This window comes from Pogoniulus pusillus, chromosome 37 (assembly GCF_015220805.1).
Source record: "Pogoniulus pusillus isolate bPogPus1 chromosome 37, bPogPus1.pri, whole genome shotgun sequence".
Classification (NCBI taxonomy): domain Eukaryota; kingdom Metazoa; phylum Chordata; class Aves; order Piciformes; family Lybiidae; genus Pogoniulus; species Pogoniulus pusillus.
The window spans coordinates 3194822-3209552 of NC_087300.1; the positions used below are offsets into that span (position 1 = coordinate 3194822).

General features: G+C 53.8%; 1 protein-coding gene across 1 annotated transcript in view; it reads right to left on the reverse strand.

Moving 5' to 3' along the window:
• The window catches only part of CSMD2 (CUB and Sushi multiple domains 2), a 439963-nt gene that overhangs the window by 209687 nt on the left and 215545 nt on the right, over nucleotides 1–14731 (reverse strand). Inside the window, exon 7 of the mRNA XM_064172682.1 lies at nucleotides 8378–8490. Within this exon, the coding sequence (XP_064028752.1) occupies nucleotides 8378–8490 (113 nt within the window). The remainder of the gene's footprint in view (nucleotides 1–8377; nucleotides 8491–14731) is intronic.

A 14731-nucleotide genomic window follows, 5' to 3' on the forward strand; every position in this document is an offset into this window, starting at 1 on the left:
CCTGCAGCAGAGGAGGCTCAGGGCAGAGCTCATTGCTGCCTGCAGCTGCCTGCAGGGAGGCTGTAGCCAGGTGGGGTTGGGCTCTGCTGCCAGGCAGCCAGCAACAGAAGAAGGGGACACAGCCTCAAGCTGTGCCAGGGCAGGTTGAGGCTGGATGTTGTTAGGAAGTTGTTGTCAGAGAGAGTGATTGGCATTGGAATGGGCTGCCCAGGGAGGTGGTGGAGTCTGTGTGGCTGGAGGTGTTTTGTCCAAGCCTGGCTGGGGCACTTAGTGCCATGGTCTGGTTGGTTGGGCAGGGCTGGGTGCTAGGTTGGGCTGGCTGAGCTTGGAGCTCTCTTCCCACCTGCTTGGTTCTGTGATTCCACAATGCTGGTAGAGAAAGACTCAACCAAGAGCTTCCTGCAGCACTCCCATGGCTAACTTTGACTAGCAGGCAGCAGAACTTTTCCTGGCACATTTGAAGCTAATGTGGCAAAAGGAAGAAGAACTCCACAGCAGAAAGCAGAATGTCCAAATCACTCCAGAGCAGCCTTTTTTTTCTGCTGAGCCAGTCCTTTATCTAGGAAGCAACCCAGTCCATCTTCCCCTGCAAGCTGCTCTTCCCTTGCTCTTTATCTTGTCAGGCTTTCATCCCCAAATTAGCACATTCCTAAGACAAAGCTGTCAAGAAAAATTACTGAGAGAACTAACAAGGCTTGGTGGGGACTTTTTTTTTTCCCCCAAGGTGCCTTTTTTTTTGGGTGGCTTAGGGGGAAAAAAAAAAGCCCTCCTTAAAAAGAAATCTGTTTATAACATCTGTGCAGGAGCTTCAGACAGGGAGATGTCAAATGTGTTCCCTGAAGCTTAGCTAAGGCAGGAGCTTTGCTGAGCTTGGGGCTTTTTGTTCAGCCTTTTGGTTACAGCTTGGGGTGGTTTGGGTTTGGGGATGGGGTTTGTTTAAGTACAGCAGTTAAGGCACTTCAAACCCAGGTCTGCCTCAGCTTGAAACACTCCTCCTGGAGCAAAGCTGATACGATCATAGAATCAGGCAGGGTTGGAAGGGAGCACAAGGAGCAGCCAGTCCCAACCCCCCTGCCATGCCCAGGCACACCCTACCCTAGAGCAGGCTGCACACAGCCTCAGCCAGCCTGGCCTCAAACACCTCCAGCCATGGGGCCTCAACCCCCTCCCTGGGCAACCCATTCCAGCCTCTCACCACTCTCCTGATCAACAACTTCCTCCTCACCTCCAGCCTCACTCTCCCCACCTCCACCTTTGCTCCATTCCCCCCACTCCTGACACTCCCTCACACCCTCAAAAGTCCCTCCCCAGCATTTTGGAGCCCCCTTCAGATCCTGGCAGGCCACAAGAAGGTCACCTGGGAGCCTCCTCTGCTCCAGCCTGCACAGCCCCAACTCTTTCAGGCTGTGCTCACAGCAGAGCTGCTGCAGCCCTCTCAGCATCCTCCTGGCCCTGCTCTGGACACTCTCCAGCATCTCCACAGCCCTCTTGTCCCAGGGGCTCCAGAGCTGGATGCAGGACTCCAGGTGGGGTCTCAGCAGAGCACAGCAGAGGGGCAGAATCCCCTCCCTGGCCCTGCTGGCCACACTGCTGCTGCTGCTGCAGCCCAGGCTCTGCTTGGCTCTCTGGGCTGCAAGTGCACACTGCTGGCTGCTGTTGAGCTTCTGCTCCAGCAGCACCCCCAAGTCCCTCTCCTCAGGGTTGCTCTCCAGCCTCTCACTGCCCAGCCTGCATTTGTGCTTGGCATTGCCTCCACCCAGCTGCAGGACCTTGCCCTTGGTCTCGTTGCTGCTCATGCCTCTCTCATTAGCACTAGGGGCTGTAATCTCTTGGGGTGGGGGTGGGGGGAGGGGAGGTTTCCTTATTTAGCTTTTTGGTTTCATTCAGAGGGGAAAATAATTAATGCTGTGCCACCTGCAAAGGAAACCTAACACCCTCCTGGTTCTGTTCTTCACTTTTAGCCAGCTGGGTTACTGCACAAGGAGGTCTCAGGATGCCCCCAAACAGCCACATACCCTGCAGGTCATGGTGTGATGCTGCTGGGAGATTTGCAGCCTGACCTCAAGGGTTTTAACATAGAAGCACAGAAGTATTTTGGTTGGAAAAGCCCTCTGAGAACACTGAGTCCTTCCAGAGGAGACAATGAATTCCCTCTGCCTGGGGAAACCCAAATCCCTCTGCCAGAAGAAGCCCAAATCCCTTTCCCTGTGGATGTTGCTCCACTCCCACAGGCACAACCACCCTGTCCTGGTCTTGGTCAGGTCTCAGTGGTGCTGCTCAGGGCAGTTTCCATCTCCATGCAGCTCCAAGATGCTCCCCAGGCTCTTGCTGATGCTGCAGTGCAGCACTCAGACCTTCATCAGGACACAGCACAGGGCAGGTCCTGTTCTGCTCCCTCTCCATCACGCTGCAGTCAATGATTCTCTGGCACATTCCAAGCAAGGCCAAGGATAACCTCACAGTCCCAGCCAAAATTCCCTCCCAGTCCATAAACCAGATAGTCTTAGTACCTAAGACTAAAGCTGAGCTCTTGCAGGGTTGGGATGAAGCCTTGAGCAACCTGGGCATGGCAGGGCTGTTGGAACTGGCTGATCCTTGTGGTCCCTTCCAACCCTGCCTGATGCTATGAAAATGATGCTCCCAACAGCAAAGCTTCTCCTCCTTGCCTCCCAGAAGCCAGCTAACAGACACAACCCCACTCCAACCTGGTGACTAATGGCAAGCCTGGCTCCAACCCACCCACCAGTAATGAAAACAAGCAGCAGGACCCAGACATTCATTACTGAGGACCAATCCTGAGATGCAGAGCCCAAACTGCATTAGCCAGCAAGGGCTCCCTGCCTTAATTGCATCATGTCTCTTTCAACCAGAATTGATAAAGAGAGATCCCTGCTCACTCCCCTCTTAATCCTTCATTTTGTTTGTGACATGGAGACATCCTGATGAAAGTCAAGCTTTATAAATGACTCAATTTAGATTAGAACAAGTCAGAATATGATATCACTTACTCTTTTTACACACACACACACACACATGAGAGGGAGAGAGAGAGAAGAGAAGATAATAACTAAATAACAATCCTCCTACTCCCTGCCCTCAAAAATCTGGTGGAATGAAATCAGTTTTGTTTATAAGTCTGACTGGAGAAGGGAGCAACAAAAGGACTGTGTCAGGATAATTGGAGGAACAGAAATTCCTCTGTTTTCTGAAGGGTTCTGCTCTTCAGAAGGAGCTGAGAGATCTAATGGAATACTCAGGGCCCTGTCAGATTGGAGAGATGACATTACAAAGCCTTCCCAGCTTGCAGGCAGTTGGAGGTGTGCCTTTTAATCCATCTCCTGCTGCTCTAAATGAGGATTTAAGGAGGCATTGATTTAGTTTTCAGTTGGAAAATAGCATTTCAGCCCCTCCCCCTCCCCCAAAAAAAAAAGAAACCCCAAACCCACAGCAGATCTCAGCTGTGAACTTCTGCTCTGCTTGCTGGGGACTGCTGGAATAGAGAATCAGCAAGGTGGGAAAAGATCTCTAAGGTCCTCCAAACCCAACCAGCAACCCAACACCACCATGGCCACCAAACCATGGTCCCAAGTGTTGTGGCCACAGGTTTCATGAACACCTTCAGGGCTGGGGGCACCACCAGCTCCCTGGGCAGCCTGTGCCAATCCTTGGCCACTCTTGCAACAAGGAAATGATGTGCAGTGAACATGTGCAGAGATGGAGTGCACCAAGCAGAGCATCACTGACATCTGCTCAGCGCTGTTCTCAGTGCAGCATCTTCTTCACTGCCTCTTTCACAGCACTGTGCTGAGGTGGGGGGTGGCAGCCACAGACTGCGTGGGGGTGGAAGGGGCTCTCAAAGGGCATCATGGCCAACCTCCCTGCAGCCAGCAGGGACACCTCCAGCCTGTTCCAGCCCTCTGCCTGTCCTGTTCCAGCTCTCTGCCTGTCCTGTTCCAGCTCTCTGCCTGTCCTGTTCCAGCTCTCTGCCTGTCCTGTTCCAGCCCTCTGCCTGTCCTGCTCCAGCCCTCTGAGACTGTCCTGCTCCAGCTCTCTGACTGTCCTGTTCCAGCCCTCAGCCTGTCCTGCTCCAGCTCTCTGACTGTCCTGTTCCAGCCCTCTGAGACTGTCCTGCTTCAGCTCTCTGACTGTCCTGTTCCAGCCCTCTGAGACTGTCCTGCTCCATCCCTCTGACTGTCCTGCTCCAGCTCTCTGCCTGTCCTGCTCCAGCTCTCTGACTGTCCTGTTCCAGCTCTCTGCCTGTCCTGCTCCAGCTCTCTGCCTGTCCTGCTCCATCCCTCTGACTGTCCTGCTCCAGCTCTCTGCCTGTCCTGCTCCAGCTCTCTGACTGTCCTGTTCCAGCCCTCTGCCTGTCCTGCTCCAGCTCTCTGCCTGTCCTGCTCCATCCCTCTGACTGTCCTGCTCCAGCTCTCTGCCTGTCCTGCTCCAGCTCTCTGACTGTCCTGTTCCAGCCCTCTGCCTGTCCTGCTCCAGCCCTCTGCCTGTCCTACTCCAGCCCTCTGCCTGTCCTGCTCCAGCTCTCTGCCTGTCCTGCTCCATCCCTCTGACTGTCCTGCTCCAGCTCTCTGCCTGTCCTGCTCCAGCTCTCTGACTGTCCTGTTCCAGCTCTCTGCCTGTCCTGCTCCAGCTCTCTGCCTGTCCTGCTCCAGCTCTCTGCCTGTCCTGCTCCAGCTCTCTGCCTGTCCTGTTCCAGCTCTCTGCCTGTCCTGTTCCAGCTCTCTGCCTGTCCTGCTCCAGCCCTCTGCCTGTCCTGCTCCAGCTCTCTGCCTGTCCTGCTCCAGCTCTCCGACTATCCTACTCCAGCAGGTCCCTGTCCTTGAGGCTTTGGGGGTCCCATAGCTGGCCATAGCATTGCAGGTGAGGTCTCCTCAGAGCAGAGGGGCAGAATCCTCCCTCTCCATCTGCTGCCCACGTTGCTTTTGATGCATCCCAGACTGCCATTGGCTTTCTGGGCTGCAAGAGGGAACCTGGCTCCTAACCCCTGTCCCAAGGGAGGCATTTTTAGCTGTGCTTTTCTTGCCACCTGCACCTCTTTGGGAAGCCAAACAGAATCACAGCATTAGCCAGGCTGGAAAAGACCTCCAAGATCATTGAATCCAACCTATCCCCTAACCCTTCTAATCAACTCACCCACGGCACTAAGTGCCTCATCAGCCTCCTCTCAAACACCTCCAGGGATGGGGACTCCACCACCTCCCTGGGGCAACAGGAGGAATGGGAAGGAGACAGAAAGGATCCATGCACTGATTTCCTCTGCAGCTCCTTTAGTGGAACTTGGGGAATGAAAAAAAAAAGTGCTTGCAAGAAAGCAAGATTGAGCTGACATAAAAGGGGAGAGGAAGCTGAAAAACATTTTAACTCCCCCTGGAAGGGATTGAATTTGCTGGATTCAACATAAAGAGAACCTGTAAACAGGCTGATGGTATCTAACCTTGCTTTTAGATTCATAAAGAGATTCCCAAACTAGGCCATGGCTGAGGAGGAGCTGAAATGGAGCAGCCAGAAAGTGTTCTGCTGGAATTAAGCAGCAATGTTAAACAAGCTGGAAGGGAAATGACTTTCCCACAGATTATCAGCAAAGCCAGACACTGTCTGAGAGGGCAGAGCATGCTAATGAGTGAGGAGCCACAGAATCAACCAGGTGGGAAGGATGCACATCTCCAGGGGACAGACAAGCTGGAGCCATCCCAACCCTTGGACAAGCTCAGTATCTGTGGGAGAACCTCTGCTGTGAGGACAGAGTGGGAGAGTTGGGGTTGTTCAGCCAGGAGAAGGGAAGGCTCCAAGGGACACCTTAGAGCTGCATTTCAGTATTCTAAGGGGACCTAAAGGAAGATTGAGGAGAGACTGTTCAGAAGGGCTTGAGGGGCACTGGATTGGAACTGGAGCAGGGGAGCTTCAGGGTGGACCCCAGGAGGAAGTTCTGCCCAATGAGAGTGCTGAAACACTGGAACAGGTTGCCCAGGGCTGAGGTTGAGGCTCCAACCCTGGAGACATTCAAAATCAGCCTTGCTGTGGCCCTGGGCAGCCTGCTCCAGTTGAAGGTGTCCCTGCTGCCTGCCAAGATGCCCTTGGAGGGTCCCTTCCAACCCCAAGCAGTCTGTGCCTGACTCCTGGGGTCTGCTGAGCTCTTCACTGCTGAGTAACACATTCTACTCGCTCTACTTTACCTGACATTACAGATCCCACTTTGCAAGCATGGATTTCTTTATCCACACTAAAATATTCATGCTCAGACAAGATCATGCTCCTCTGAAAGGGCTCACACTGATTTTTTTTTTTGGAAGCTGAGCTGGCATCTTTCATGTTCTGTGGACACAGGCTCCACTGCCTGCAAAAGTCTTGCCCTTATCCCTGGGGGTTTCTGCTTTGTTTTCTGTGGGGTTTTCAGCACTGAAAGCTTTCCTAACACATGGAAAGAAGCTGAGAACCCCCAGCAAAGAGTTGAATTGCAGAGAGATGTTGAGGTGCTGGAAGGTGTTTGGAGAAGGGCAGCAAGGCTGGGGAGGGGCCTGGAGCACAGCCCTGTGAGGAGAGGCTGAGGGAGCTGGGGGGGTGCAGCCTGCAGCAGAGGAGGCTCAGGGCAGAGCTCATTGCTGCCTGCAGCTGCCTGCAGGGAGGCTGTAGCCAGGTGGGGTTGGGCTCTGCTGCCAGGCAAGCAGCAACAGAAGAAGGGGACACAGCCTGAAGCTGTGCCAGGGCAGGTTGAGGCTGGATGTGAGGAGGAAGTTGTTGGCAGAGAGAGTGATTGGCATTGGAATGGGCTGCCCAGGGAGGTGGTGGAGTGGCTGTGGCTGGAGGTGTTTTGGCCAAGCCTGGCTGGGGCACTTAGTGCCATGGTCTGGTTGGTTGGGCAGGGCTGGGTGCTAGGTTGGGCTGGCTGAGCTTGGAGCTCTCTTCCAACCTGCTTGATCCTATGATTCTATGACAAGCAGCAGTGTCAGGCTCCCTTTGCCAGCAAGACAGAGGTCCTGCCTCAATGCCATTTCAAGAACACCTTAAGTTCACCTTCCAGACACTCACCAGACAAAAGCTGAGCTCATTGTATCTAACAAAACAGCTTCTAGATTAGACCCCCCCTGACATTTATCTAATCAGAGGAAATTATAACATTAATCTTTACTTTTCTACTGAAGAGAAAGGGATGATTCAGACAGGTGTTTTAATAGAAAGCAGCAATCAGGGCAGCAAAGGAAAATGTCATATCAAAAGCTATCAGCTGCACACACTCATTTGTGTTACACTGAAAAAAAAAACCCCACAAAGGCTTCTTGGTTTGGGTTTTTTTTTTTTCCCCTCTTTTTTTTTTATCATTTAAAGTCATTTCTATGCCAGAGGAAAGCAAAGGAAGTTAAAGAGCTGTGGTGATTCACAAAGCACAGCCCACGTTGGGGCAACAGCAGGGAACAAACAGGGCAAGCCTGCAGAGCTGGCAAAGGAAACTCCTCTCCCTTTGTCTTTTGTTCCTGCCAGCCCAGGGCTGTGATGCTTTTGAATCATAAACTTGTTTGGGTTGGAAGAGACCTTAAGAGTCATCCAGTTCCAATTGTGGAACTGAATGAATCATAAGGTAGTCATGGGCTACCACTGTCTTAAGTGGTAGCCATTGGCCACTACTACTCTTAAGGTAGCCATGGGCTACCACTAACCCAGGTTGCTCAAGGGCTCACCCAACCTGGTATTAAAACCCTTCAGGGTTTTCTTAAGTGTTTCTAAGAAGGACATGGAAGTGTTGGAGGCAGTGCAGAGGAGGCCACCAAGATGCTGAGAGGGCTGCAGCAGCTCTGCTCTGAGCACAGGCTGAGAGAGTTGGGGCTGTGCAGCCTGGAGAAGAGAAGGCTTGGAGGAGACCTTGGAGTGGCCTTGCAGGATCTGAAGGGGGCTGCAGGAGGGCTGGGGAGGGACTAATGACAAGGTCTGGTAATGACAGGATGAGGAGGAATGGGTTTGAAGTGGCAGAGGGGAGATTGAAACTGGATGTTAGGAAGAAGTTGTTTGCAGTGAGGGTGGTGAGACACTGGCACAGGTTGAGGGTGGTGAGACACTGGCACAGGTTGAGGGTGGTGAGACACTGGCACAGGTTTCCCAGGGAGGTTGTGGAGCACAGAAGCACCCAATGTGATCTTTGATCACATTGGGTGCTTCTGTGCTCCACAACCTCCCTGCAGGTGTTCAGCACCAGGCTGGATGAGTCCCTGAGCAACCTGTTCTAATCCCTGCAGGGGCTTGGACCTGGCTGAACTTTGAGGTCCCTTCCAACCTAAACCATTCTCTGATTCTCTGATTCTTGAAGTCAGCTGGAGGGAAGGTTTGGCCAAACAGACACAGTGAGCAGTGGGAGCAGACAGTCAGAACTCACCTTGATACTGGGCACTGAACCCCTTCTGCCTGTGGTTGCCATCTGAGGTGAAGTGAAGCCGCAGCCAGTTCTTGCTGCTGATAACTGGGGCAGGCAAATTCATCCCAGTAAACCTGCAAGAAACCAACCAGCAACAGCCAAAGTGTTATGAGGATTGCAAATGACACCCCACAAAAAGCTGTCCTTGCAGGTAGTCCTCCTCCTCCATGAGCCCAAGCAGTCCTGAATGAGTACCATGAGCCCAAACCAGCTCCTTGTGCATCCCATGGTTGTCTCTGCTGTGCATTCACAGCATCACAGAATGCCCTGGGTTGAAAGGGACCTTTAAAGGTCATCTTGCACCCCCTGCAGTCAGCAGGGACATCCCCAACGAGATCAGGTTGCTTAAAACCCCACAGAGCCTGGATGCTTCCAGGGATGGGCTCTCCACCACCTCCCTGTGCAACCTGCAGCACCCCCAGGTCCCTCTCTGCCTGGTTGCTGTGATCTGGACTTTAACAAAGCAAACAGCACAAAACTTATCAGAACATCTAAAAACCAAACCCCACACCCCCAAAAAGTGCAGAGAGGTAGGAAAGGAACAGTTGCTGAAGGGCTGCTAATGGGCTGTGGAGCTTTCCAGCTGATGTTTGATGGCTGCAATCTTCTCCAGGTTGGGACAGATCCTAAGTCACTGCTCCTTGCTGGCTGCTTCCAGGAAAAGGAAATCTTCCTCACAGCCCTTTGTGAAAATAAAGAGGCCTCTTGCTTCAGCTGTAGGGTTTTAGTGGGGTGAAGCAAATGTGAAGCCAGGAACTGCATAAGCTGTGGGAGTCCAGCTCAGCTGGTGTGGCTCAGGTGCACTGTGTCTCCTGAGAGGGCTTTGATGTCACTTCTAGGTGACACCAATCAGACACTGAAAGTGACAGAGCTGTGTGGCTTTGTTACCCTGGGGAAGTCAGGTTCAGAGGTGTTAGACTGCAGAGCAGGGAGAAATTCTTTCCACTGAGGATGGTGAGACCTTGGAATAGGTTGCCCAGGGAAGCTGTGGATGCTCCCTCCCTGGGGGTGATCAGAGCCAGGCTGGATGAGGCCTTGAGGGACCTGAGCTAAATGGAAGTGTCGTGTTGGAGGCCCCAGAGCTGGACACAGCACTGCAGGTGAGGTCACCCCAGGGCAGGGGAACATCTCCCCACACATTTCCACCAGCAGAACCAATAGCCCAGAAAGCCTTTTAGAAGCCTCTCACTCAACTAACAGCTCCCCAGCTGAACTCACCTCTTCCTAAGCAAACAGCAGGGGCCAGGGTGGGACTTGGCAGTGTATTTCCTAGGGGTGGAGGAGCTGCAGTGCAACCCTGCTCCACTCCTCAGTGGGAGCAGAGCTGATTACTCTGCATAACTAATGCATCTCTGCCACCTACAGTACAGAGGAAGCCCTCCAGGGCTGGATCCTGCACCATTCTGAAGCATGGCAGCAAACATTCCTCTAGAGAACTCTTGGAGGCTGCCTGCTCCTTAGCATCTCCTCATTGACTATTTCCCCTCTCTCCTCTCCCTTTTGCTTTACAGCTCCTTTTGGAACCCAAGTGTGTTGGACAGGTTGGAGTGGATCATCTTGGAGGTCTCTTCCAACCTGGTTGATTCTATGAATGGATCACAGAATCAGTCAGGGTTGGAAGGGACCACAAGGATCAGCCAGTTCCAAACCCCCTGCCATGGGCAGGGATACCTTACCCTAGAGCAGGCTGCCCACAGCCTCAACCAGTCTGGCAAGTAGCAGGATGCTTCAGCTCATCACAGCCTCATCCAGCCTGGCAAGTAGCAGGATGCTGCAGCTCTCCACAGCCTCAACCAGCCTGGCAAGTGGCAGGATGCTGCAGCTCACCACAGCCTCAACCAGCCTGGCAAGTAGCAGGATGCTTCAGCTCATCACAGCCTCATCCAGCCTGGCAAGTGGCAGGATGCTGCAGCTCACCACAGCCTCAACCAGCCTGGCAAGTGGCAGGATGCTTCAGCTCACCACAGCCTCAACCAGCCTGGCAAGTGGCAGGATGCTTCAGCTCACCACAGCCTCAACCAGCCTGGCAAGTGGCAGGATGCTGCAGCTCACCACAGCCTCAACCAGCCTGGCAAGTGGCAGGATGCTTCAGCTCACCACAGCCTCAACCAGCCTGGCAAGTGGCAGGATGCTTCAGCTCACCACAGCCTCAACCAGCCTGGCAAGTGGCAGGATGCTGCAGCTCACCACAGCCTCAGCCAGCCTGGGAAGTGGCAGGATGCTTCAGCTCACCACAGCCTCAGCCAGCCTGGCAAGTGGCAGGATTCTTCAGCTCACCACAGCCTCAACCAGCCTGGCAAGTGGCAGGATGCTTCAGCTCACCCTGCCACCATCCTTGGAGAGCTCAAAGCCAGCTGAGCCAGTTGCAGCTGAAACTTTTGCTGGCCTTTTGGGTTTGTTGCCTTTCTTTTTCAAACACCCCAAGTTCAAACCAACACATTTTGGGCTGCAATCAAACATGAGGATGCCTAAAAAACTAATTCTGAGCAAGCTACTAGGGCTGGTTGTTATGACAACCTGCTTGAACTTAATCTCTCCCCTCTCCCTTCCTCCCCAAAAAGGCTATTTTATTATTCATTCTGAATCAATAGTCAAACTCCTCATAAATAATCTTTAGGCATGCAGTGCCAGATTGCACTTTCATAACTGTGGAGCTGAGTAATTCAATTGCCTGATAGAAAAAAGGAGAGAACAATAAAGTCAACCTGCCTGAGTGAGGCAGAATTTCACTCTCCTGCCCACCTCTGTTTCATTATTTTTTCATCTGCATATCCTTTGGAGGAGTGGATGCAATAATCTACTTCCACACACACTTTGGTTTAGGTAGCTGAGTTGTCCTCTCTTGACTTCCACGGATCCCACAGACATGCAAGCAGGAGAATTCTGCCAGCTGAGTGCATCCCCCACTTGGAGAATCAATTAGATCAAATGAATGGATTGCATTTTCCTTGCTCCCTTTGCCATGGCATAAATAATGGCTGAAGGCACAAGCAGGAGCGGAGGGGGAAGAATCAATCTCCACCACAGGGCTTTGCGCTGCTGGGAAGGAGTGCAGAAGATGTAGGGTGAAGGAAAATGATTCCTTGAATTTCCTGCATGGACACTTTCAGCAGCAGCATATGTCACTGGCTTCAGACACTGACAGCTTTTTGAGAGGACTAAATCAGCCAAGGAGTCACTCTGGGGTCCTCGTTCCACCCAGGCCACCGCTCACAGCCTCGGTGCGCAGCGACTCTGCGTCCTCCGGGCTGCAGGCTCCCAAATTCAGCTTCCACCCTTTGATCTTCCTCTGCTTTTAACTCTCAGCTTCAGCAGCTCACTGGCAACCTCAGGTTGTGACTGGGGCAGGTTTAGATCTGAGGTCACAGAGTCACAGAATCAGGCAGGTTGGAAGAGAGCTCCAAGCTCAGCCAGCACAACCTAGCACCCAGCCCTGCCCAACCAACCAGACCATGGCACTCAGTGCCCCAGCCAGGCTTGGACAAAACACCTCCAGCCACAGCCACTCCACCACCTCCCTGGGCAGCCCATTCCAATGCCAATCACTCTCTCTGACAACAACTTCCTCCTCACATCCAGCCTCAACCTGCCCTGCCACAGCTGCAGCCTGGGTCCCCTTCTTCTGTCCCTGGCTGCCTGGCAGCAGAGCCCAACCCCACCTGGCTACAGCCTCCCTGCAGGCAGCTGCAGACAGCAATGAGCTCTGCCCTGAGCCTCCTCTGCTGCAGGCTGCACCCCCCCAGCTCCCTCAGCCTCTCCTCTCAGGGCTGTGCTCCAGGCCCCTCCCCAGCCTTGCTGCCCTTCTCCAAACACCTTCCAGCACCTCAGCATCTCTCTTCAGTGCAGGAGCCCAGCACTGGACACAGCACTCCAGGGGTGGCCTGACCAATGCTGAGCACAGGGGCACAAGAACCTCCCTTGTCCTGCTGCCCACACTGCTCCTCAGCCAGCCCAGGATGCCATTGGCTCTGCTGCCCACCTGGGCACTGCTGCCTCAGCTTCAGCTCCTCTCTCCCAGTACCCCCAGGGCCCTCTCTGCCTGGCTGCTCTCAGCCACTCAATCCCCAGCCTGGAGTGCTGCTTGGGGTTGTTGTGGCCAAAGTGCAGAACCCTGCACTTGGCCTTCTTCAGTCTCATCCCTTTGGCCTCTGCCCACCCATGCAGCCTGGCCAGGTCCCTCTGCAGGGCTCTTCTACCCTCCAACAGCTCCACAGCTGCTCCTAGCTTGGTGTCATCTGCAAACTCACTGCTGCTGGACTCAATCCCCTGGTCTAGGTTATCAATCAGGATATTGAACAGGACAATAAAGATGTTGAACTGGACCTTCTTCTCCAGCAGAGGATTCTGCCAGCAAGTCACAGCTTGAAAATTAACATCTTGGCCCTCAAATCCATCCTCCCCACCTGCCACCACCAAATCTGCAGGTGGACAATTGCAGGGTGAAGGTTTCCTTCCTACCAAAACACACTTGGCTCAGCACCAGACTGGATGGGTAGAGGGCAGAAAGGTTGTGATGGGTAAGAAACAGCCTGGCTGCAGGTAGGCATTTACTGGAGCCCATCCTGCTCCCTTGCAGCTCCATTGCTGCCTTTCCAGCAGATGGCTCCAGCAGGTTTAAAAGCAGCAATAGGAAGCATTAATGGTTAATTGAGAAAGGGATATCTAATTACAGCTCCACACAGCTGTACCAAAGCAGGGGCCTGGGCTTTGAAGGCAAACACCCTGGCTGCTGTTGCTGAATCTCAGATGGAAGGAGAAAGGATGCTCAGCAGGCAACAATCAGGGAAAGCAGAGAAACACCCCAAAGCCTCCCAGGGGAGGTGTTAGCCACCCCAGTGAAGACTGCCAAACCTTGGGCAGTGCCACAGCAGCCTTAGCCAGGGCTGTAACAAGGGTGCCACAGACTGTGGTGGCAGGGAGCAGCCAGTGCCTGCACTGCCAGCTCCTCAAGGTCAGAGGAGGCTTCTTTTATAAGGCCAAAGCTGTCCTGTGGCTACAAGAAACAGGAGGAGCCACCTTAGAGAGGCTCAGAGATGCACACAGCTAATTAAGAGAGGCTGAAGCTCCCTTTCCCCAGCACACTTTTGGACTACATTATGTGCTCTGAATGCTCAGCACCAACCAACAGCCCAAGGAGTGATTGAATTTCTAATAGCCCAGTGAGTCATGGAAATGAAAGCTCTGCTCTCTTGGACCTCTGCCACTCTGGCTTTGGACTATTCCAGAGTTTTCTCTTCTCTTCTCTTCTAAATAAAGTCTATTACCAATCTGGAAAACCTTGCAAGCCTCTGCGTGTCCATTCCCAACCCTCTTCCAGCTCCTGTGCTGTGAGGGTGCAGGAGCCCTGCAGCAGGCTGCCCAGAGAGGCTCTGGAGCCTCCTCCTCTGCAGAGCTTCCAAGCTCACCTGGTCGTTGTGACCCTGAGCAAGCTGCTGTGGGTGCCCCTGCTTGAGCAGGGCAGGGCTGGAGGGGATGATCTCCAGAGGACTTTTCCATCCTGTGAAATCATAGAACCACAGAATCAAACAGGCTGGGAGAGAGCTCCAAGCTCAGCCCAACCTAGCACCCAGCCCTGCCCAACCAACCACACCATGGCACTAAGTGCCCCAGCCAGGCTTGGCCAAAACACCTCCAGCCACAGCCACTCCACCACCTCTCTGGGCAGCCCATTCCAATGCCAATCACTCTCTCTGACAACAACTTCCTCCTCACATCCAGCCTCAACCTGCCCTGGCACAGCTTCAGCCTGGGTCCCCTTCTTCTGTCCCTGGCTGCCTGGCAGCAGAGCCCAACCCCACCTGGCTACAGCCTCCCTGCAGGCAGCTGCAGACAGCAATGAGCTCTGCCCTGAGCCTCCTCTACTGCAGGCTGCACCCCCCCAGCTCCCTCAGCCTCTCCTCACAGGGCTGTGCTCCAGGCCCCTCCCCAGCCTTGCTGCCCTTCTCCAAACACCTTCCAGCACCTCAGCATCTCTCTGCAATTCAGCAGCCCAGAACTGGACACAGCACTGCAGGTGTGGCCTGAGCAGTGCTGAGCACAGGGGCAGAAGAACCTCCCTTGTCCTGCTGCCCACACTGCTCCTCAGCCAGCCCAGGATGCCATTGGCTCTGCTGCCCACCTGGGCACTGCTGCCTCCTCTGCAGCTCCTCTCTCCCAGCACCCCCAGGGCCCTCTGCAGGGCTCTCCCACCCTCCAACAGCTCCACAGCTGCTCCTAGCTTGGTGTCATCTGCAAACTTACTGCTGCTGGACTCAATCCCCTGGTGCAGATCATCACTAAAGCTATTGACCAGGCCTGTCCCCAGCCCTGATCCCT